Source organism: Agrilus planipennis, unplaced genomic scaffold (assembly GCF_000699045.2).
Source record: "Agrilus planipennis isolate EAB-ADULT unplaced genomic scaffold, Apla_2.0 scaffold69, whole genome shotgun sequence".
In the NCBI taxonomy this organism is placed as follows: Eukaryota; Metazoa; Arthropoda; class Insecta; order Coleoptera; family Buprestidae; genus Agrilus; species Agrilus planipennis.
This window is the reverse complement of record NW_020438962.1, coordinates 256,864-280,049: the sequence shown is the minus strand read 5'-3', so window position 1 is coordinate 280,049 and position 23,186 is coordinate 256,864. Positions and strand designations below refer to the sequence as shown.

The 23,186-nt window shown below is 34.7% G+C and overlaps 5 protein-coding genes and 2 long non-coding RNA genes across 17 annotated transcripts; 2 read left to right on the top strand and 5 right to left on the bottom strand.

Moving 5' to 3' along the window:
• On the top strand, positions 1-19,655 carry LOC108735842 (serine/threonine-protein phosphatase alpha-2 isoform). 2 transcript variants are annotated; one of them, XM_018468029.2, is made up of 6 exons: positions 1-135; positions 16,447-16,578; positions 16,654-16,894; positions 17,216-17,310; positions 17,615-17,911; positions 17,990-19,655. In XM_018468029.2, exons 1-6 carry the CDS (start codon positions 87-89, stop codon positions 18,154-18,156), a joined length of 981 nt encoding a protein of 326 aa, XP_018323531.1. In that variant the 5' UTR covers positions 1-86; the 3' UTR covers positions 18,157-19,655. The 2 variants fall into 2 exon arrangements, with proteins under 2 accessions (XP_018323531.1, XP_018323530.1); XM_018468028.2 differs by lacking the exon at positions 1-135 and adding an exon at positions 15,879-16,078.
• On the bottom strand, positions 666-2,096 carry LOC108735841 (polygalacturonase-like). The gene is made up of 2 exons (XM_018468027.1): positions 1,985-2,096; positions 666-1,848 (listed from the first exon to the last, which is right to left on the bottom strand). The coding sequence occupies exon 2, from the start codon at positions 1,839-1,841 to the stop codon at positions 735-737; it is 1,107 nt and encodes a 368-aa protein (XP_018323529.1). The 5' UTR covers positions 1,842-1,848; positions 1,985-2,096; the 3' UTR covers positions 666-734.
• Positions 3,138-4,691, bottom strand: LOC108735843 (PC-esterase domain-containing protein 1A-like). Of its 4 annotated transcripts, none has more exons than XM_018468032.2 (2): positions 4,358-4,691; positions 3,138-4,018 (listed from the first exon to the last, which is right to left on the bottom strand). In XM_018468032.2, the coding sequence occupies exon 2, from the start codon at positions 4,002-4,004 to the stop codon at positions 3,177-3,179; it is 828 nt and encodes a 275-aa protein (XP_018323534.1). In that variant the 5' UTR covers positions 4,005-4,018; positions 4,358-4,691; the 3' UTR covers positions 3,138-3,176. The 4 variants fall into 4 exon arrangements, with proteins under 4 accessions (XP_018323534.1, XP_018323532.1, XP_018323533.1 ...); XM_018468030.2 differs by lacking the exon at positions 4,358-4,691 and adding an exon at positions 4,075-4,351 and having other exon boundaries at positions 3,138-4,022; XM_018468031.2 differs by lacking the exon at positions 4,358-4,691 and adding an exon at positions 4,075-4,351.
• Positions 4,770-14,400, bottom strand: LOC108735839 (PAX-interacting protein 1-like). 6 transcript variants are annotated; one of them, XM_018468023.2, is made up of 12 exons: positions 14,134-14,399; positions 13,474-13,768; positions 7,845-10,730; positions 7,490-7,779; positions 7,143-7,435; positions 6,841-7,082; positions 6,674-6,781; positions 6,322-6,608; positions 6,091-6,267; positions 5,798-5,852; positions 5,524-5,740; positions 4,770-5,453 (listed from the first exon to the last, which is right to left on the bottom strand). In XM_018468023.2, the coding sequence occupies exons 1-12, from the start codon at positions 14,224-14,226 to the stop codon at positions 4,886-4,888; spliced, it is 5,511 nt and encodes a 1,836-aa protein (XP_018323525.1). In that variant the 5' UTR covers positions 14,227-14,399; the 3' UTR covers positions 4,770-4,885. The 6 variants fall into 6 exon arrangements, with proteins under 6 accessions (XP_018323525.1, XP_018323523.1, XP_025831023.1 ...); XM_018468021.2 differs by having other exon boundaries at positions 5,798-5,876; positions 6,115-6,267; XM_025975238.1 differs by lacking the exon at positions 5,798-5,852 and having other exon boundaries at positions 5,524-5,765; positions 6,004-6,267; positions 14,134-14,400.
• Positions 10,956-12,631, bottom strand: LOC108735844. The gene is made up of 5 exons (XM_018468035.2): positions 12,179-12,631; positions 11,995-12,124; positions 11,822-11,916; positions 11,530-11,766; positions 10,956-11,190 (listed from the first exon to the last, which is right to left on the bottom strand). Exons 1-5 carry the CDS (start codon positions 12,368-12,370, stop codon positions 11,089-11,091), a joined length of 756 nt encoding a protein of 251 aa, XP_018323537.1. The 5' UTR covers positions 12,371-12,631; the 3' UTR covers positions 10,956-11,088.
• A 412-nt stretch (positions 19,656-20,067) lies between the features above and the next one.
• On the top strand, positions 20,068-21,766 carry LOC108735846. The gene is made up of 3 exons (XR_003231256.1): positions 20,068-20,459; positions 20,635-20,786; positions 21,672-21,766. It is a non-coding gene; the product is annotated as an uncharacterized LOC108735846 (long non-coding RNA).
• A 15-nt stretch (positions 21,767-21,781) lies between these two features.
• On the bottom strand, positions 21,782-22,916 carry LOC108735822. 2 transcript variants are annotated; one of them, XR_001937631.2, is made up of 3 exons: positions 22,776-22,916; positions 22,317-22,642; positions 21,782-21,962 (listed from the first exon to the last, which is right to left on the bottom strand). It is a non-coding gene; the product is annotated as an uncharacterized LOC108735822 (long non-coding RNA). The 2 variants fall into 2 exon arrangements; XR_001937632.2 differs by having other exon boundaries at positions 22,317-22,493; positions 22,776-22,909.
• Positions 22,917-23,186: the final 270 nt, after the last annotated feature.

Below are 23,186 nucleotides of genomic sequence, written 5' to 3'. Positions count from 1 at the left end.
TTCACCCCTATTATAACTTGAAAATATCGCAGATAACCTAACCATCCCTATCCGTATTCCATAGATAATCTATTCTATTATCTAATATGCACGAATCTAATCTTCGGTCGTTCGGGGAAGTACATAGATGGCTTGGTGAGTCTGTTCATAGAATTTATTTTTAATGCGTAGTTGTAGATAGTTGTGTTCCATTATGATAACTTTGAATAGACGGTTTTAATTTAGCCCAGGGCTAATTTACTATATAATTTACAAACAGCAATATTACGTATTTAATATCAAAATAAGTACAAACACTCTTAAAACGAACTCGTTGACTTTTGGAAAGTTTTTCACTAGGTTCAATAATGTTCGGGTTTATATTTATTTATGAACGTCAAAGATAAAAACAATTTGTCTTAAAGCGCCAAAAGGTACTTGAAATTAAATTTATTGGTCATCCACTTCAGGATAACTCTTGACAAATTACTTAAGATAGGGAACGATTACAAATAAAATTATCTGATTTCTATCTAATGAATACAAAATAACAGAAAAGTGGAGCAATCAAAATCCTTTGTTTACTTATCTGTATGTATACAAAAAGAAACTGATTGACTTTAAGGTGCAAAGGCTACGCACTATTGACAAAGGCACCACTCAAATTTGAAATAGTAAAACACCCATTGAATGCAATTTTTTATTCATCTTATTGTTCTTATCATAAGGGAAAAACTAAAAGAGACTAAAATATGTTAACAAGATACGGTCGAAGGTATTCCGCGACATACGTTTGATTTAGAGGAACCAGTTATTTTTATGCCCTTCCAAGACCAACTTGAAGCTACACCATTTGCGATATTAACGTAAATATCGACTGCTGATGACTTGACAGTACCATGAATGTTAGAAAATGTCACTTGTCGAATTGGGATCCCAGTGGTGGGAGTCCCAGTCGCTCCGCTATTCTGATAATCTCCCCTAATGGTTATGCCGTATTGCTTAACGTTTTTAAGTTCTATATTTTTGTATGTTATGCCAGAAACCACTCCTGTAGCTCCAGCAATTGTCTTTATTCTTACCCCATTATCAGAATTGACGATGGTACAGTCGGCAACTTCGACGTTTTTGACTTCATTGCTGTTACGTCCTCCCACCGATCCTATTGATATACCGTGCCCTCCCGAGCAGTAGTTGTTGGTGAAATAATAATTTGTTCCGGAGTTTACGGCGAGACAGTCATCCTGATTGTAGACTTTGCTGTTTTTAATGTAGACATAGTTGGATTGACCTACATCAAAGGCGTCGGTGTTATGCCCACCATTCGAATCACCATCGGAATTGTCAATAGTGGTTCCAGAAAGTGTTAGATTATTACAGTTTGTGATGGAAAAAGTGTGTCTCGGGGAATTTTTAATGTAGAGATTCTCCACTGTAGAATGGTCCAGTTTGTATAATTGGAACATGAGTGGTTTCTTGACTCCTCCATTGCTACCTTTGCCGTCCCACCATTTGGCACCTTGACCATTGATGACGTGATTACTAGCTCGTTTTACGCTAACTTTATTTCCACCGATAGAGACCAGGGGACCGTCCCAGGCATGATAGGCGAATGTTAGGGTTCCTTGGAATGTCACAGTGGTTCCCGATTTTAGGCTGGTCAAATCTAGGGTTTTCCCCGCCGGTACCGTCAGGTCTTTTACCACTATGTTAGTGCATGACGATTTCACGCTTGCCACGTTACTTATTGAAGTACCAGAAATAGTACACGAGGCCCTTTTACTACGACTTAGAGTAGGACTTGACATAACCATCGACACCAGCATTAACAGAAGGGAGCAGGTCGCGATAAACTTGATCATTGCGTTGCTTAAAGAAATATTTAAGCGAAAAATTACATTATAGTAATAAAATTAAAAAAAAAACAAATACAAAATACGTCACAAAAATGACTTCCTCAGTAAGAAGGAGAGTATTATAATATTTTATTAATTAAATGACTTACCCTTTTGGAAAATCAGTATCAATTGATGAAAGTTCTCTGTGTCTAAGACGCTTGTTGATACTTATTACTTATTTTTTTTAGTATTTGAAGTTTATATACTTCCAGTATTATGTAAAGTAGCTGTTGTTTTTTAAATTTCAAGAACTGATAAAAGTTAACAGTCTACATATCATGTTGAATCTTGATTGCTCAGTTAGATCAGATTAACCCTCTCATTCATCCATTTGTCAAAAGTCTTCAGTGATGTATGATAAAGAAATCGATTAAAGGTAATGGCAAAGCGTATTTTTAATGTTTTAGTTAGAAACGTTTCACATTTGCGCTATAAAAGCGTTTTATATTTGTTTTGATGCTACGCCACTGGGTAATGTTATTTACAAATAAATTCCGGTACTGCAGAATGTTTTTTTAATAGATTAAAAACTAAACATGTCAAGTATACAAAACATATCAATCAAAAAAGGCTCTTAGAAATCTAAATTTACATATACGTATCATGTAAATTACGAAACAAAGAGAAATACACTTATACTAACTATTATTTATTATTGTTTTTGTTGTCAGAGTTGATTATTTGGAAAAGTCGAAACATCTTCAAAATCAGCTTCGAGAATTACGATCTGAGATAGCTGTACTTAAGGTGGGGGACAGGCAGTCAGAATTGGACCAGTTGCACGACGAACAAGTGAAATTGGGGGAGAATAAATATTCGACCCTCAAAAAAAGTAAATCCGGTTCGACAAAATCTCGAGTTGCATTTTTCGAAGAACTGTAAATAATAACTCAACCAACTCCTTCTGGAAGAAGCGTCTTCGTAGTTAGAGTAGGTGCCGTTTACAGTATAATTTTATTAATTCTATTATTTACATTCGCTTCGTCAGTTTTACCCTTCAAACATAAAAGAAATGTTATACATCAATAAGTACTTTATTCTTCTTTTTTTAATAAGACAATTATATTTTTTTAGCACTAGAGAAATAGTCTGGATATTAATGAAACTGGTACGTTTGATTATTTACCCAGTTTCTGTTATATCGAGATAACATTTTATAGTGATAAAAAACGTGCCTTCTATTTGATAAATAGTCAGCATATATTAAATATACAAAGCTCCAATGCTCTCGGAGCCCCAATTCCAAATAAGTANAAATGTATAAAAAAATATATTTAATGTAAAACGCTTAAGTATTTTTTAAAAGCGCAAAAAGTTGTCGTTATTGCGATATGGCTTTGATCTTTTCTGATGATATTTTTGATTGAATCGGTAAATGATGTTACTATTCCAAGAAATGGCCAAATGAGTGAGTAAAAGATTTGTCGCGTACCGAACGTATGCAGGTTTCCAATGAATACCATCAGGAGTATGTCCTTCCAGCATATACTTGAAGATATAATGAAAATCCACCACTTCTATTTTGTATTCCTTGGCGATCAGGGAAGAGTAGACGTTACCTTCAAAAACCTGGAAGGGAAGGGCCTCCCGTAAAAACTCGATGTTTTTATTCAAAAATCCTCCCTGACACTTTGATGTTGGTGGAAAGCTTGTGGTCCAAATAATTTGGGTATGTCTCGGGAATTGTCCTTTCAAGAAGTAGAAGGTCTTTACGACGTTGTCCTTATAATCGTCCACTCCTGAGGGTCCCCATCGTGACAAATCCCACATGCAACTCCCCAAGACTATCACGTCAGGGGGTTGTTTCCAGTTCTCTATTTCCAAACGAAATCCGTCGAGAAACAGGCGAGTTATGAACTGGAACTTGATATAGGGGTTGAGATTGTATTCCCGGACCTCCACGTAGTTTGTTCCTGGGTGCACTTTCCCGTTGGATAGTCTCACGTCTCCGGCAAACGTTGGTTCGTTCTTGTCTTTGAGTTTCCCATCAGGTATAAGGGTGCCGTCGTACATAAGCCATAATAAGTCCTTGTAAAGGGCGCGCATGTTCGAATCACCGAAGAAGAGGATGCGTTTATTCCGAAGGAGGTCGTAGGCTTCATCCCCTTTAAACGTCCACGCTGACATGGTCACTCAAAGGACTGTCTTAACAAAACTGATAATGAAGGGTAATGTCAAGGACAATCAAGCGGCTTACCTCGATATTTATTCAAACGATAACCAAGCGGACGAAACAAAACATACAGCATACATACAGGGGACTAATTTTGAAATAATTTAAGGTTATTTTACATAGGGTATTTAATCCACAAATCCACGTGCGTTGTTTAAATAAAATCGTTATTAAATAGTAGGAATTTTTAATTTATATTTTTAATTAAAAAAACGCGAGCTAATAGGAATTCGGTCTACCTTAATTTAAATATGCCTATGCCCTGTAAATCCCAACTACAGAAAAACAGAAATAAAACGAGTCTTACTTGTACGATTCGATGTTGTAAATAAATAAACAAACCCAACGTATTCATATCGATTCAATTTTCTTTGTGACGGTATGTAATAAGATCGGTTATTGTACCAGTGGCGTACGTATTTTGACCAATAAATTAAGAAAATTGTATATGTATATTATACGTATATTAATAAACCGTTACTTAGCTGACTAAGACCCCAAATCCACCACAATAGTTTATTTAATCCATTGTATTAAAATAATTTTACTTTTATTTTGATCCCTTAATTTTATGAGATTAGTATTACGTATTTGCGTTAAATTTGAAGATTATCGCGTCAGTTAGGGCGTATAAACAGTCGGTCATGTTAAGGTTCCTTTTTACCTTTTTTTGGTACAGAGACTCTGTTGTGAGGGAAGTTTAAAAAAGAAACAAAACGTATACAACAAAATTTAACGATTATTTATTTCGATAATTACCACAACATTACTTAATGTACTAACTAATTAATTATAAACCTTTACATTATTCTTTTTAATCGTCTTCATATGACTGTCACAAAACTTTGACGGTATAGGGCTCAATTTCGAATGTCTGCTTTAAAATGGCGCTGAGGAGAAGTTCCACATTACAAACGATCTTCACCTTGTTCTTCTTGTTTCTTAACACGTCATAGACGATGTGCAGGTCGTTTTCATGGGTTAGTATTATATAACTGTAAGGCGAGCTGATATTGGTAGCTTCGATTTGAGAAGCTGTCCTTCGTATTTTCTCCACGACTCCTCCGCAACTCTGCACCAGTTCGGCGAGGAACTTCTTACTCGGATAGACGCTGGGGGTGATGAAGAAGAATTTACCCTCAAGGAGTTTGTTGCGGTTTTTGGTTTGCAAGGTTTGTCCAAAGTCGCACTTATACATGCTATTGAACTCTTTGGTGTCGAAAGTGTAATTGATTTCGTCGAGAAATTTCCCCACGTTCCGGGAATCCCACAACCAAGAATCAGGAACTATATGCACATTGCCCAAACACAAACAATGAAGAAGCTTATTGGTACGTTGCAACGTGGACATTACCAAGTGAGTGCACTCGGTAGTGGTCTTTGCTATGGCACCGTTCAGGTTGCTAGAAAAAAAGAGCAACGTGCATGTGTCAGGTATTTTAATCGTGATAGCAACAACTCCATGGGACTTACATTACGACTTTACGTAGTTCGTCGCTGTTTTGACATCCAGAGAAGAGAATTTTATGGGTGGCATTCGGGTTACCGAAACTCTCAGGGTTTTCGTTTTCGTCATTCGACGTTTCTGTTTTAATTTTTTTCGTCTTCTTCGGCATGGCAACAGGGGAGACACACCTCTTTACCCTCTCGTATGACTCTTGGGAAATGTTTATTGGCATTTTCCAGGCCTCTAGAACAACATATATCAGAATTATTTCGTTCACAAAAAGAAACAGAAACATCGTACGCATTAATGTGGGCACTAAAGCGGGGTCAAAGGTGAAAACAGGCGGCGTAGGGAACTGCTGATACTTGATATGTTCTATGTGGTTCAGGGCACTGAAGAACACTAATTAAATTAAATTTTATTCAGATATTAGACTTGTGCATTGGCAATCATGACCTTTATATGAGGAGACGGAAGCCAGACTCTATGGAANATATCAGAATTATTTCGTTCACAAAAAGAAACAGAAACATCGTACGCATTAATGTGGGCACTAAAGCGGGGTCAAAGGTGAAAACAGGCGGCGTAGGGAACTGCTGATACTTGATATGTTCTATGTGGTTCAGGGCACTGAAATGGCCCAACATTACGTCAGTTAACCATTGAATATTGACCACAGGAGTGCCCCATTTTTTTGCACGTGCAAATTTTTCGCCCTCCGCTTTGGCTGCTATCAGAAGGGTATTGTGCTTCGAAAAATAACTAGTGAACTGTAAAACGTTATATTTAACAAATAGAAAAACGGGTTTCGCTATCAAAATTACCGTGGCCCCAATATATTTGATCATATGCTTAATTTTGCTTCGATCTGGCTCTACAAAGCCACTTAAAGAAATTAAATGTTTTGAAGCAGGCGCAGTATCTAAATACATGGTGGGAAGGTGAAGAGCCGTCCACGGGGGAAGAACCTGCTTACGTTTCAGGATGTCTGAAAGCCAATAGAGGGTAACACACCTCTTGAAGTCGCGCAATGCCTGCATGACGACCCCATGTCTCTGTGTTTCACAAAGGACGTGTGTCACCCTGCTACAATACTGGTTTTCCACTTCTCCTGCAAAACAAAAATACTTGTTTAAAATTGTTACAGAACAGAAATATTATTTTTTTGTATTGCACCTCCATATTTTTCAATCTTCTGCTTCCAATTTGGCATGGATTCTTCAAGAAATCTTTCAACTTCAACCACCACAAAGATGCACCCCAAAAGAAACAAATCTGGAGGGACTAAAAAATAAATTTTACTATTCCTTGTTAAAATATGTATTTGTGATGGGGAATCCTACGTTTCAAGTTGGGGTTGTGTCCATAAAAAGGTCCAGGTCGATGTTGCAAAGGTATATTACTCCTAGGTGAATATTGCAACTTGGGAGGCTCTCCTACTGTCGGTGGGGGCACTGAGGGAGCAGCGGGTGGTCTTGCCAATTCTGTAGTTGGCGCTCCAACGGGACGTCTTTGTTGCAGTCCCAAAAGATCTTGTGGACGCCCTGGAGAACTCAAGGCAGCATTATGTTGAGCTGTCATCAACCTAAAAAATAAACACCACTCTGTTGAGAGTTAAGTTTGGAATTATAGGACTGAAGTCCACCTTAACGTCCCTGCAGCGGAAGGTTCGGCAATGGTCTCTGGCACGGGGCCCACATTGGTGCTCCCACTTTGTAATCGAATGCTTAACATGTTGGCGAGGGCTGTTTTGGTTTTCGCATTTACTACAAGTTGTTGCTGAGCAACGTTAGCATCAACAACAGACACAGGAACAGTCTCGGTGGCCTGGGGATGAGCAAGGGGACGCGCAATGTTGGCCTGGGGCACTACTGGGGGCTCTTGTGGAATGGGTGGAGCAGGTTTAGGAGTCTGCTGCTCACGTTGTTGTTGTTGTACCTTATGCATTTAAATAAAGGACTTACAATGAATACGCAATTTCTAATAATTTACCTGTAGTTGTTGTAATCTGAAGTGCTGCTGTCTCTGTATCTGAAGCTGCTGAGCATGGTCAGTAAACTGAGGGGCACCTTGCTGTTGAATAGGACTCAAACCTGGGGCCTGTTGCGGTTGTTGAATGTTAGGCGACTGAACGTTAGCTCCTTGAGGTATGTTAGGGGTGGCGACTGGGGGCGGCTGCTGCTGGATACTGGCTTGCTGCAAAACAACTCCTTGCTGCTTGGCCTGCTGTTGTAGCCACTGCATTTGTTGTTGAGGAGTGAGACCTGGGGGAACTGGACCACCTTATCGTTACAAAACCTCCATTTGAAAACAACTCGCAACAAAACAACCAACTACAGTAACTCACCTCTGATCACGACGTGCCTCTGTTGCTGCTGTTGTTGGTGTTGCTGGAGTTGAAGTTGTTGCTGTTTCTGCTGAAGTGCCAGCTGCCTTTGCCGCTGAAGTTTAGCGATGAAAAGAGCTCGTTGTTCGGGGGCCATCTGCTGAAGCTGTTGGTGGGTTTGCGCATCAAGCTGGATATATTGTCTTTGAGGTATGACTCCACCCTGGGGGTGATTGGCAGGCCACTGAACTCTAGGAGCACCTTGTTGGTGTATGACGCTCGCGGCGTGCCTAATGCCCACCTGTTGCCACAAGTTTTGACCTAATGGTCTTTGCTGGCCTGGTAGATTGGGTTGATTTATTTGAATAGTGGGTTGTTGTTGAGCAGGAATGTTTTGTTGAACCATTTGATTGGGAATGTTCTGTTGAGATACCAAATTTGGCTGCTGATTTTGCATGTTTTGCTGCTGGGCTAATTGAGGAGGAATATTTTGCTGATTGAGCTGGTTCTGTTGAACAATTTGCTGCTGGGTAATTGGATTTTGAGAAACGATATTTTGGGTGTTAACCAGCTGGCTTTGTGGCTGATTTGCAATGCTAGAGTGGGGCAACTGCTGAAGCAATTGCTGATTGAACTGGTTCCCAGACGTCGTGGTTTGTTGTTGCTGAAACGTTTGATTTTGCTGTTGATTTATAAGCAGCTGTTGTTGATTTACGTTTATTTGTTGATTAATTATTTGAGGCTGAGGTTGTTGAGGCTGCTGGTTTGTCTGTTGTTGATTTTGAATAAATTGGTTCGACTGCTGAACACCTTGCATTTGATTCTGATTCTGCACAAACTTTTGTTGCTGTTGAATCTGCACTTGTTGATTTTGCTGAATAAATTGAGGCTGTTGTGATTGAGAGTACTGATTTGGTTGCTGAGGACTTTGTGGTATTAAATTTTGAGTGGATTGAGGGCTATGCGCTATTAACTGTTGTTGATTTTGACTGAACTGTTGAGCTTGTACGAACTGTACTTGCTGCGTTTGTATCAACTGAGAGGATTGTGGGCTTTGAATTATTTGATTTGGTTGCTGGTTTTGTATTAACTGGTTAGGTGGTTGTTGATTCTGTTGATTTTGAATCAACGTATTTTGTTGTTGAGTTGTGATCAACTGCGTCGTTTGCTGTTGACTTTGTTGATTTTGTAAAATTTGATTCTGTTGCTGCTGATTTTGAATCAATTGGCTTTGCTGTTGTTGATTTTGTTGTTGAATCTGAATAAGCTGATTTTGAGACGAATTTTGAATTTGTTGGTTTTGAATCAACTGATTTTGCTGAGGGCTTTGTACTGGCTGATTCTGCTGCTGAGGTTGTTGTTGTTGTTGTTGCTGTTGTTGGTTGGATTGCTGTTGAGCAAATCCTGTTAAAGTTCTGGAACTTGCATCATTAAACTGTTGAGTTTGGTTGAATTGTTTTTGGCGCAATTGGTTCAAGTTGACGATTTGCTGTTGTTGGGAAGTTAATATCTGTTGTTGGTTAATTTGACCTTGCAGGTTTTGATTGAAATGACTTTGTATTAATTTGTTTTGTTGAATATTTATATTTTGCTGATTCTGTGGACTAAGAACTACCTGACTTATAGATTGTGGCGATTGGGGTACGCTGGTAAATGGCGGACCTTGATTTTGATGTAACTGTTGTTGTTGGGGTTGTTGATTTATTTGCTGGGTAGGTGTAGGTACTTGTTGGGCGATGTTGAGATGCTGCATCTGGTTATTTTGGCTTAGCTGGGTAATATTTAGATTTTGTTGCCTGTTGGCAAAGTGTTGCTGAATTTGTTGGTTCAACTGTTGCATACTAACGGAATTCTTAGATAGCTGTCCCAGGTGCATCCTTTGAATTAAATTTTGTTGATTTTGATTTATTTGTTGCTGATTGATTGTAACAATCTGACTTGACTGTGGCTGCTGAGGGGATTGGGAAATTTGAACGTTAGGTTGCCCAATAGGTCTTCCTTGGGCTCTCTGTTGTTGCAACAGCTGCTGGTTAAATTGATTTTGCTGATTTAGTTGGGTCAGTTGATTTAATTTATTTATTTGTCCAATTTGTCCAAGTAGATGTTGTCTTTGTTGTAGTTGCTGTTGAGTTATCAAACGATTTTGGATAAGTTGACTGGCCTGCGCTTGACTAACGTTTTGTAGCACTTGTTGATTGGATTGTTTGAATTGATGTACGTCCAATTGGGGCCTCGGCTGATTCATTATAGTTCCTTGAGGAGTATGATGTACTATGCTCTTTGGCATTTGATTATTAGATGTTAATAGACTTTGTTGAATTTGACTTGCATTGGAAAATTGACTTATATGTTGAGAGTTTTGTACCAATTGCTGAGATGTAGAACTGAAGAAACGTTGTTGTTGTTGTTGTTGTTGGGTATTGAGTTGTGACGTATTGTTTGAAGTTGGAGATGAAGGCGTGACAGTAGATGCTGGAGGAGTTTGAGGGATTTTTGTGTTTGTGGGGGCGACCACGTTTGGAGGTACGACATCATTGGCGGACTGGGACGTCTGAGGTTGATTCCAGGGCATTCTCTGCTTGAGTTTGTCCAATAACGCCTGTGTTGTGGAGTCAGCCAAGTTTGTTTCTATAAGATTTTCTTCGGTTTCTGTTGGGGGCGGTTCGAAACCCGTTATTGCTGTCGTGCTCTCATATTTCGTGACTTTAGGCCAATTTATCAGTTTTGGATGATAAAGTTCTATCTGTGCAAAACCATTGTTCTTAACTGATTCGATTATCCAGTCGGGTGTTGCTACTTTAATTATGTCAGGGCCCAATTCCATAGCTTTTAAGTACTTGGCAGTATCAGTAGCTACTGTTATTAAGTGGGTACACTTTCTATCCAAATTTAATTGCACCTTTCCACCATTGTAAGATATTACAGCCCACAATGAGTTTCTATCTTCATTTATTTTTGAAAAACAAAATACGCAGTTAGAGAACAATTTGTTGGGATTGTACAGATATGGTTTTTGGTTTACTAACTTTTTTAATCTGGCTGACATAAATATCCACTTAGGCGTGATGGCAGGAATTTCATACAAATCATTAGCATCAGAAAGATCNAAAGTTTTGTCGTTTACACATGCAAGCGTTTAATCATTTTTATATGGGTATAGTGGAAACTGTGCTGTATCTGGTGTTAGTTCCGGTGCTGCCACCGGAAGTACTAAAAAATGATGTCGATCGGGATGGTCCAGGAATACTGGGCTCAGATATCATGTCTAATTCATAGGCATTGTCGATACCGTGCTGTGGGGCGTTGTTGGTCTCGATCCGGCTAGGGAGTGGGTCGTCGAAGCATTCAGGGATTGCATGGTGCCCATCTAAACAAAATTAATTCAATCACATATCAACCATTTTCACTATCACTATAAGAAAACAAGCGGAAATTTTTAACCAAGAGCTTCACTATATGAATTCATAAATTATAATTAATGCTAAAACATCAAGCATGGTGATGACATAAATGTATATCAATTCTGCATTTTAATGGTAACTTTTAATGGAATAGTATTGTTTTTATTGTTGTATTGTCTTTTACTACAGAAAAATTGCAATACTTATCTTACCAGTTTGCTATCTTTCACAAGTCTGCATGTCACAAAATAATTAATTTTGGTAAATGAAATTACTGGAATGTTTTTTTGTTTTAATTCACTTACCCTCAAATGTGCTAAATCTTCAAGTTTTGTCAAATCAGAAAGCTCAATGTAGAGGGAATAAACCAAAACAAATCCGTAGATATTAATTACTGTAAAGGCAATCCACAACAGGCACATCAACACGTTGTAGGCAAATATCATATCATTGACAATGGAGAAGAACAAAAATGCTAGGAGTCTAAAAACTGTAAATATTCCAAATGCTACTATCCATGGTACCATTTTCTTTTCGTATTCCTATTTATAAAAAATACATTAGCAGTGGTAAATTGCTAAATAACACTTCTTTTACCTTTCTCAAGGCTATTATTAAAATTATACTTGTAACAAACACTGCTATGGCACCCAAAACAGAAAATGCAGCAAACATAACTAATGCATTTCTCACTAAAATTTAAAAGTTGATATTCAATACATGATAGTTATTTATCTATTTTTAAATGTTTCAGAATATAATAAGCTTACCATGTCTACTTCCAACATAAACAAACTGATATGAAATCACATAGTAGCCATAGTGAGTTGAACCAGGGGCTGCCATTATGTAGCAGTATAGGTCAAATACAGAAGTAATGATTGTAAAAATAGATAGTAGCTGAAAAAATTGAATTCAGTATTTCAATCGTTTCTTCTTGTTAACTATTTTTACCAAGGAATAAATTGCAATTAAAAGAGAAGCTCTTTGAACATCCAGAAAGAACGAATTCTGTATTAGAGGTTTTTTGTACCATGGTGTCTTCAAAGACTTGATACTACGGCTGCTTCTTAAATTTGCACTACTTCTAGTTGTGACATGAGAATATACAGAAGGTGTACCCATGCTTGGTGATTTTTTATACATAACAGTGCTCTTTGAAATAATAAGTCAGTTTTAACACAAACACTCCTACTAAAGTTCCTCACAACTACACAACCTAATATTTATCACAACTCATTATCATTGCCAAATTCATTTTTAAGGTACCCTCATTACACTGAAAACAATACACAAAAATAATTTAATTTCTTGAAAACGAATATTTGTGCCTATTACTCATTAATTTTATTCCTTGCTTTAATCACATATGATTACAAACAAAACAGGTGTGGCGCAGACGCAGGTCGGAATTACTCGGCATTATTCGGACATTTAACGAAAAATTGTCACATCGAAAATTCTCTTCATCGATTAAATTATCTATGGATTAAATTTATGAATTATTATTTTTGGCTTTCATTTGTTCTTTCCTTTTCACAGATACACGTGAGAATAAATTATTTCCTGCCCCTAAAAACGAATTTTCCTTTAGCAGTTCAATCTACCGAGATAGTGTATTTCCTTCTGATGTCTTAAAGGACCTTGTCGTGAGGTAATATGGTTTAAGTTATTTGAAAATACCATTTAATTAAATAGAATAAGAACATCGTTGCCATTACCTAATTAAAATATTTGTTGTTTTTCAATAGGCTTTACAATACTAAGGGGCATGGTCTATGTTACAATGAAATAATAATTCCTTCACTCCTTCCATACTAGTAGAGAACCTCGGAATACTTTATGTAAGATTTTAAAGATTTTGGCTCTTAATAATTTTACTTTATTTAATCCACTAATTCTTGGCAGTATACCTGTTGCTTGTGATAGTTCTATTGCATTGCAATATTAACTATATTAGGTGTAAATAAAACAAATATTTATTGTGTTGAGAAAAGGTTACTAAAACGGTTATTCTTTTGTCTCCGTTTAGCTTCAATGAAGAATCATGAAAGTGACTTCCTCTCCTGGGAATAAGGATAATGATCACAGCATGATATGGATTACTAAAGAATGAGTTTGCAACATGTAATTAATTACTTTTTGGACACGTTTGGAGTTCTGGAACTAGAAGGTAAGAAAAATCCTTTAACATTTTTGGGGCTTTAGTTGATTTGTTGTACAAGCCCGCATAATAATAGGAACTTCACCATTGTAAGATATTACAGCCCACAATGAGTTTCTATCTTCATTTATTTTTGAAAAACAAAATACGCAGTTAGAGAACAATTTGTTGGGATTGTACAGATATGGTTTTTGGTTTACTAACTTTTTTAATCTGGCTGACATAAATATCCACTTAGGCGTGATGGCAGGAATTTCATACAAATCATTAGCATCAGAAAGATCATTTTCTTCAGGATTATTACCACATACAAGATGTGTAACATAATCAGTAAAGTAATTCATTCGTTCAGCACCCCCATTTTTCAACAGCGCAATTACCTACAGTTATACAGAAACAAATTAAAATTAATCAAAAATAGACTGATTTATAAGTAAAACTATTTGCAAAAAATAAATTTCAACTAGTTATGGTTTTAACATTACTTGCATCTAACTATCATACCTAAGGTACTTTGTTATTGTATTTAGAACCAAAATAATGGTGTACACTATAGTTAAATTGTTTTTAAGTATATCAGGGTGCACTGTTGGATGTGATGTTTATTAATTTGATGTTTATTGCAAATTTTACAAACTTATCAGTTATGAAGGAATCTCTCATTAAAAAGATTTAATGCGAACAGTAGTTTACAGAATAACTTTAAACCGATTAAATATTAAAAACAGTTTCTTAAAATACGTACTTTGTCGGAAATTTCTCCAGTAACATAAAACTTAATGTCTTTAAAAATTTGTTCTTCTAATTTTATATTTTCTAATTCACCACTTAACTCCATTTTTAAATTAAATTAACTACATTTCTTACAGAGAATAGCTTTTAATTCACCATTTCGCCGGGTGATATTATTTGTTAAATTAATTAATATTATTTTATTCATCCATGATTGTTTATTTGACGTCTTTCATAACATCATAACCAAAAAATACTAATAGCCGCCATTACTATCTTCAAAAGTCAATGTTCATGGTCAGCCAATATTATTACCTAAAATGTTCCTAAGAGTACAAAATTGTTAATCAATTTTACAAAAACTATTGTTTGTTAACAAATATTTTCATATGTTTTGGATTTTGCGTATAATTTGTTGTTAAATTTAAACATTTAAGTATTTTAAAGGTACTTTAACCAAAAAAAGTGAATACAGTTATGAATGTNATTACATTTTGATTGCTCTGTTACAAAAATTCAAAGAATCTAAATTTAAAAAAATTGCAGAAATGCTGAAAATACTTCCTTTTATTAAATACAAATATTAAGGTGGTGCATGTCTTTATTGTGTTCTTATCTTATTTGTGTAGGAATGTAATTAATTCTTAATTAATACATTTTTTGCCCATTTCTGCAGATTTTCCAACAAGTGAAGAAGAATTAAACATCATTTTGGTCATGCTGAAATAACTGATGTCTACATGGGTGGCGTTTTCCTGGACTTTATTGTTGATTTGCTGTTTTCGTTTGAATTTGATCCTGCAGTTAATTAAGGTGAGAGTGTATGACATAATTAGTTTTAATTGCTCTACAGCATAAATTAATGTTATCCTGTATTTATGGTATCGTCCACAGAATAAGTTAACGTTCTACATCTATCGCATCTCTTTTAACCGTTATCTATTGATCTATTGTTTACAGAACAAGCTGGCGCTTTCGTGCATCTATGGTACCAGTTAACATTTATCTATCGTTCACACCATAAATTAATGTTATCGTGCATCTATTGGTATTCTAACGATTCTGTATTGTTCGCAGCATTAAGTGACGTTATCGTGCACTTTGGTACTTTCTTTTTTTAACGAATATCTATGGTGTATCTTTCATTACTTCACATTTGTCAAAATGTCATTTTATAATTCAGATATTTTAGTTGTTGGTGCGGGTTTTTATTGTTTTTCTTCTCTTACTTATATAGGAGTGTAATTAATCCTTAATTAATACGTTCTTTTTGCCCATTTCTGCAGATTTTCCAACAAGTGAAAGAGAATTAAAGATCAGTTTGGTCATTCTGAAACAACCAATGTCTACATGTGTGGCGTTTTCCTGGACTTCACTGTTGATTTACTGTTTTCGTCTTCACTTTCCAACATTATGCAGTTAATTCTCAACGGAGGAGTGAGAGCAACTGGAGATTTGATTTGCTTTTCACACCTGCAAACTTTGGAACATTACAATTTACAGTTAAGGTGAGAATGCTTGATATTATAATTAATTTTAATTGCTCTTTATTAANAATATTATTACCTAAAATGTTCCTAAGAGTACAAAATTGTTAATCAATTTTACAAAAACTATTGCTTGTTAACAAATATTTTCATATGTTTTGGATTTTGCGTATAATTTGTTGTTAAATTTAAACATTTAAGTATTTTAAAGGTACTTTAACCAAAAAAAGTGAATACAGTTATGAATGTTTTGTCAAGTTGGTAACATTAATGAGAAAAACAAGACCTCCGCGGTCTCCGTCATAAAAATATTGTTTACGTCTTCAGGCTTCGGCATAAATCTTTTTAAATCCGAGCCATCAATTAGTTTTAAGTCTTAAAAAGTATCTCACGTTGTTAAACAGCAATTTATTGTAATGGCAGAAGCAGACAAGCTTAATATCGACAGTATTATTTCCCGTTTATTGGAAGGTAAGTTGAAACGAAATTGAAGGTCAATGTATCATGGCGTCGACTACGCCTAAGAAAATAACAAAAATATTGTCAAATTTTATTTTTATTTATATTTATTTCTTCTAACACCACTTGACTTTTGCTTATTAATTTAAATATTTTGCTTTGTAACAAATTTGTGCAGTGCATTAGGTCATTTAAGAACTTCACTGATTATCTTTGAGATAAAAAAAATAAACACGTACATCTTTAAAACGACGTATAATTTGCAGTTAAATATTATATTTGTAGTTTAGAGTGAGTTGCTAACAACAAATTGGTATTTTGTGAAATTTTAAGTTATAAAGGGGCTTTATGATAGAAGAAATGTCACTTTCTTATTTTAGTCCGTGGAGCAAGACCTGGCAAAAATGTACAGCTCAGCGAAAGTGAAATTCGGGGTTTATGTTTGAAATCGAGAGAAATATTTCTTTCCCAACCAATTCTTCTAGAACTTGAGGCTCCATTAAAGATTTGTGGTATGTACTGTGATTATTGTTTTAACTATGAATGTGTATGTAAGGTAATACTAAGGGGACTCTCATTTATTTCAGGTGATATTCACGGTCAGTACTATGATTTGTTAAGACTTTTTGAGTATGGAGGCTTTCCACCAGAGTCCAATTATCTGTTCTTGGGTGATTATGTTGACCGTGGCAAACAGTCTTTGGAAACCATCTGCCTCCTTTTGGCATACAAAATTAAATATCCTGAGAACTTTTTCCTCCTTCGTGGAAACCATGAATGTGCATCTATTAATAGGATCTATGGCTTTTATGATGAATGTAAAAGAAGGTTAATTTCATTATTATGTCTTAATTTAAGTTTATGTTTAAAATATCTTTAATCTTTATTATTGTTTATGTTGCTATCTGCTTATTAACATGGGTTCATTGTGTTATCATTTTCAATTATTTTCAATTTTGTTGGCCTTGAGACTTCTGTTACGAATTATTATGTGGACTATTATTTCATCATTATCCACAATCCGGAAAATTATTTAAGACTTAATTATTAAATATTAAAATAATAGTAATTGATGTACTTATTTGTTGCATCAGTTAAAATTTGGCTTTTATTGAAATACTACATTTTAAAACGTGTTTTCTGTTACAGATACAACATTAAATTGTGGAAAACATTCACAGACTGCTTTAATTGTTTACCAGTGGCCGCAATTGTGGATGAAAAAATTTTTTGCTGTCATGGAGGTAAGTTATTATTTTTAAATTTGTAATTGTATAATGATGACACACTGCTTTTTGAATGGTGATCTACTAATGTTTATAAACTGTATAATGTTAATTGTTTATGTCAGATGTTACCTTTTGTTGCCTGTTTTATATTATTGAAACAGTTGTTTTTACATTACTGAATGGCATTTTTCTGCATTATGAATTTAATAAGTTTATTATTTGGTTATCTATTATTAAATATATTTCTAATGTTATTTAAAAGTTAAGTTATAATAAAAGTTACGAATGTTGCTAATATGGATTTCTTTTCTTGTTAAAGGTCTAAGTCCTGATTTACAGTCGATGGAACAGATAAGGCGAATCATGCGCCCGACAGACGTGCCTGATCAGGGCCTGCTTTGCGATCTTTTATGGTCTGACCCGGACAAAGACACGATGGGCTGGGGTGAGAACGATCGTGGCGTCAGTTTCACGTTTGGGGCTGAAGTTGTGGGTAAGTTTCTCAACAAGCACGACTTCGACCTGATATGTCGTGCTCACCAAGTCGTCGAGGACGGCTACGAGTTCTTCGCCAAGAGACAGCTGGTCACATTGTTTAGTGCCCCCAACTATTGCGGTAAGTCGACAAAAAAAAAATAAGTTATTTTTTACGTATAATTGTGACATAAGAAATAATTTTTTTTTATTAATGTAGGTGAGTTTGATAATGCGGGTGCGATGATGTCAGTAGATGAAACGTTGATGTGTAGCTTTCAAATATTGAAGCCTGCAGACAAGAAGAAGTTCCAGTACGGGGGTTTAAACGCGGGACGACCGGTGACGCCCCCGCGAGGCGCCACCAACAAAAACAAGAAGAAGTGAATAGACGACGAGGGGCTGAGTAAAACGACGACGCTGACGAAGACAAAAACTACGCGAATCGACGGCAAACGCGGCGCGCCCCATTTTAACTTAGGAATTAGATTATAGGTTTCAACAAAACTAAATACAACTATTACTACTACTATTATCACTACTACTACCGCTATAACTACTACAAACAAACCAACAAAAAATAATAAAAACAAAGCAGGGGATTAATAATGAATACTTATTAAAGTAATCGTCAGTTTTAATAAACTGATTGATGTGCGCGAGGAACACGAAACTTCGAGGGCGGTAATAATTTTATTAATAAAATAAAAATACAAAATACACTATTCATGTGTTTTTTATCGTATTGTATACTGCTGATTTGTCGTAAAAAGTCCTAAATAGTAACAATTTAACTGTTTCTTCTTCTTCGTTCTGGTAAAAAACAATTCGAATATGTACGTGAACGTGTATGTAAGGGTGTATCCAGGGGTAGTCGGCCATTTTTGTTCGGAATTTTCAAGTGGGAAGGAAAGGTGGACGAAGGGCTCAACGGCAAAATTTTCTAAATTAATTTGCGTTGTATTTATATAAAATGTATTTAATTTATTCTCAGGAAAAGTATGTTTTCAATTTATTTTTTTTTTATTATTAATTAATTTCCGGTATGTGTACGTGTGCCCGTTCGTGCTCCTCGCTCTTCTCGTCTAATTCTTGTCGATTTTCGTTTGCAATTAAACACATAATTTATCACTCTTTGATGATAATGTTATATTTTTAGAGAAATTCGCGCAAGGGGGCGCATTTATTTTTGTACTTTTCGTTTTAGCGAATTCGTAGTAATTAATTAATTTTTAATGGGGAATTACGTGATATAAGGCTGAAAAAGAAATATTTAATGTGTATAACCGATGATACAAAACGGGAAGTATAATGTAGTTTAGCTAACGAAGAAAGTGGCTGATTATTTTTAGGTGATTCTTTGATTTTTATTCTTCTGGGCTAATTATAAATGGGAAAATACTACTTGTTTCCATTGAACAAATCAGTAATCGTTAAATTATTAAAATGTACTTATTTCTCTCTTTTATCTCTGTACTTACAAAAATCATGACTACTAAGTAAAAGTTTCATTCTCTCTGTTGTATAATATTTGCAATTAATTATGGTTACCAACGTTTCGCTTGCTCTTCATCAATCCTAAATGGAAACAGGTGGTTTTAATAACAATTTTTGTTTGTGCAAAGTCATTTTACTCCATTGATATATACATACTGGAAGCTACTGGATCGGTTCTTTTTTCTTTGCTGCTTTTTTTTGTTTTATAATTGTTGACAAAGCAAACAAATAATTTTGAACAATTGTTTCTGATTATTGTAAAAGCTACTGTTTAAGTGTAAACAATCAATTGTCCTTTTCAGTCAATTGTTAATACTGTTGGTTATTTAGCACTTTCAATTTCTTTTTGAAAAGGAATTTGTTGTTTCTTTCTTTTTAACGTAAAATGAGGGAGTAAAATGATTTGGCTAAAAGTTTCTTTGAAAATTATTGAGCGAATGTTATTTATGTGCGTGCTATTTCGGAAAAGTGCTAGTTATCGCAAGTATCTAATAAAAATTTAACATAAAATGTAATTTCGTTCATTTCAGCGATAATTATCGCTTTCTCGAACGACTTTAAACACTTAAATATTCAATTTAAATCGTCAGTTTTTTCGTCATTCTCAATTGGGTCACGTAGCGCAACACAACACAACATAACATACTATTTTCATATTTTAGATTTCTCATCTTAGAAGCCGACTCATGAAGATAACATTTTTTGTAAATAATCATTTTATGTTGATCATTACAAATATTTGAATAAAAAATTTATCTTTTTCCTTTCCTTTCTTAATTTTTATATGTATATTTTGTATGCAGTAAAATTTAGGGGTTGAATTTTGAATTTAATAACATAGTAAAGAAACTTTTAGTATACATCCTGTATAAATCTTAAAAACATTGTGATATACCCTCGTATATTTAGCTACAGTTGCACCATCTAACAACTATTTGTCAAAATTTGTTCACAGATTAAACGTCAATTTACGTAATTGTTTTATCATTATCTATGGCTTCAGCTTTCTTGAGTTCGCGAGTTGTGTGACTGACACCAGATATTGTTGTGTTTGTTGCGCCTTAACTATTTTGACGGTTCTGACTTATTAGTAATACTTTCTTTGATTTATACTCTTTATTTACACTGTGTACAACTATTTACGCCCAATGAATGGCCTATTGGCAAGACGATCAACATTATTGATATCTAAGGTTAACATTTCTATGATTCTATAGATATACAATGTTCACTTAACCTACAATTTTATGAAACCTTAAAATTAATACAGTTTAATTAATAGTTTTGTTTAAAAGAAGAAAAATTGTTATCAAGTATATACGACCTTACGATATTTCTAACGTGAGTTAAAATTTTTTTTTTTTTCAGAATATAGTACCTGTTAGTGCTATCTTGGGGCCCTCTTCCTGTCAATGTTTATTATGAAGATAAGTCCCGGAGTGAAGTCTGGAGGAAGGAACAATTGTCTGGTGAAAAATAGAGCTGTGACCAGTATGGACCCAAACAAATTGGATCAAAAGGTAGGACTGTTTGAATTTGATGAAATAACTGTTGCAGTTAAATTATTAGATTGATGTTTTTAATTTTTTAATTTAACAGTGTATTAGATCTGTTTTTGTTGTGCTTTCCAGCATAGTCCTTGAATAATTATCTAATTAATTAAAGGGAGAATATCTAGAATAAGTAAACATTCAGGCAAAATTAGGAAAAATTCATTATGTATCTAACATCCCACATAAAGCAGTTTCATTTATTTGGCTAGCAGGCTCCAAACTTTTTAAAACAAGATAAATGTAGAATAAGTACATTATGATTATATATGGTATGTGAAATTTCTGGTTTTAAGTGTTTTATTTATGTATGACTGTTCATGCTTATTAACCAAGAAATTTGTATTTGCAATTCGAATGTGTGCTAATTAGCAGTAAATTCAGTAAACATTCACGTTTTACTTATAATTATACAACCTTTTTGACCATTCTTAATTTAAAATTAAAATACTCGATGAAATGGTAACTATTAAGAAGACAATAACAATTATATAGATCATTACTTTGGCCTTCTGCTGATTTGTAATAGATGCTTGTGTTGAATTCAATATTACTTTTTAATGCAAAAAAATATGTAAACCTTACGCAGCATAAGTGACGGTGTAAATATCTTTAGAATTATTGCAAAATTACCTGAAGCAGTCAACTTGTGACTTGACGAAAGCTTGTATTAATGTTAATAAATTGATTAAAAACATCATTACAACCTGTTAACTACAGCATACTTAGAACAACACAAAGAAACCCATTTATACATTACTTTTTAACGTTCTGTTACCACATTATTTGCTACGTTTGAGATTAAGTGATTTGAGATTAATTGTATATTTTAATATCGTTTTGTTTGTTTAACAGGAATATTACACAAACTTTGGACATCATAGCAGTCTGCGTTTCATCCCAGTATGGAGCAGTATCCTTTTATTCACTGGAAGCAGAAATATCAAAGGTAAGTGANTGTTTCAAAAGAACTCAAAGAAACCTCCAGTTGCTCTCACTCGTCGGTTGAAAATTGACTGCATAATGGTTCAAGGTGAGGACAAAGTAGCAAAACAAGAATATAGTCCAGGAAAGATGAAGCCCATCTAGACAATGCTTGTTTCAGTATGACCAAGCTGACTTTAAGTCTCTCTTTTCTTAGATAATCTGCAGAAATGGACAAAAAACTTTATTAATTACACTATTAATTAAGGAAGGGATTAAGAACACCTAAAAACAGACCAAAAAGTAAGTAAAACAGTCGAATTATAAAAGGATGACAAGCATCCATTTTACATGACAGATCGTATTTGACATATGTGAAATAATCATAGATGCATAACGTCAATTCATGATGCGAATAATAGATAACTGTTAAATGAAATACTATAGATGCTCCGCACAATAGATAAATGTTAAAATGAATACCACAGATGCACAACGCCAACTTATACTGTGAACAATAGAAAACTGTTAATATACCGTAACAGATTAATAGAATAGCACGTCATGCTTTATCACCTTAAGTGAAGTAGCGGTCGAATGTGGAATGCGCAAGCCAAATCTAGGAGAGTACCACTGCAGACAATCTGTTGCTTGGGTGGTTTCCAAATTAATTTCCAGTTCTCTCCCTTACATCAAAAGCATCAGTTGCTCCATTAGCATCGAAAATTAACTGAATTCCTTTTCATGGACAATCTACAAAAACGAACAAGAAAAAGTAATCAATTACCACTTTTAATGAAAACTCCTTTTCCCACATTTACTCTCATATTAAAATGTACTTATAGTTTACATTCACAGCTAGAAGTTGTTTTCTTAGTAGCATCGAAATGGATCTCAGTTTTCTTCGTCATTTATATATAATACATAGAAACAAAAAAAAATCGAATTAATTACAGTACTAAATAAACAAAATTATATTCAACTTTACAGAATGTTCAACACTTATTCATTTTCAAACATTTTCAGTTACCTCACCTCTCCACAACAGTCCTTCAAAACTTAGAAAGCGAATCCACTGTGACACTGTACCAGTAGGTTGAACTGCTGAAGGAAAAATTCGTTTGGTAAAGGCAGGAAAACAATTATTCCTAAATGTATCTGCAAAAAGAAAAAAAAAAAAAGTGAAAGCCCAAAATAATAAATTTGTAGAAACTGAATTATTTTATAAAATCAATTTATTTATAATGAACGAACTGATTGCTATTATTTTTCACAAAATCGATCGATTTACATAAACCACATTCTAGGCCTGTTCTAGATTATCAAATATGGCCGAGTGAACTCCGTACGTATTTAGAAACTTAATTAATGCGAATCGTAAAAATAATCCCATACCCGATAATTAAAATACATACCACAGATAAAGCTGTAATTCCAGGGCGTATA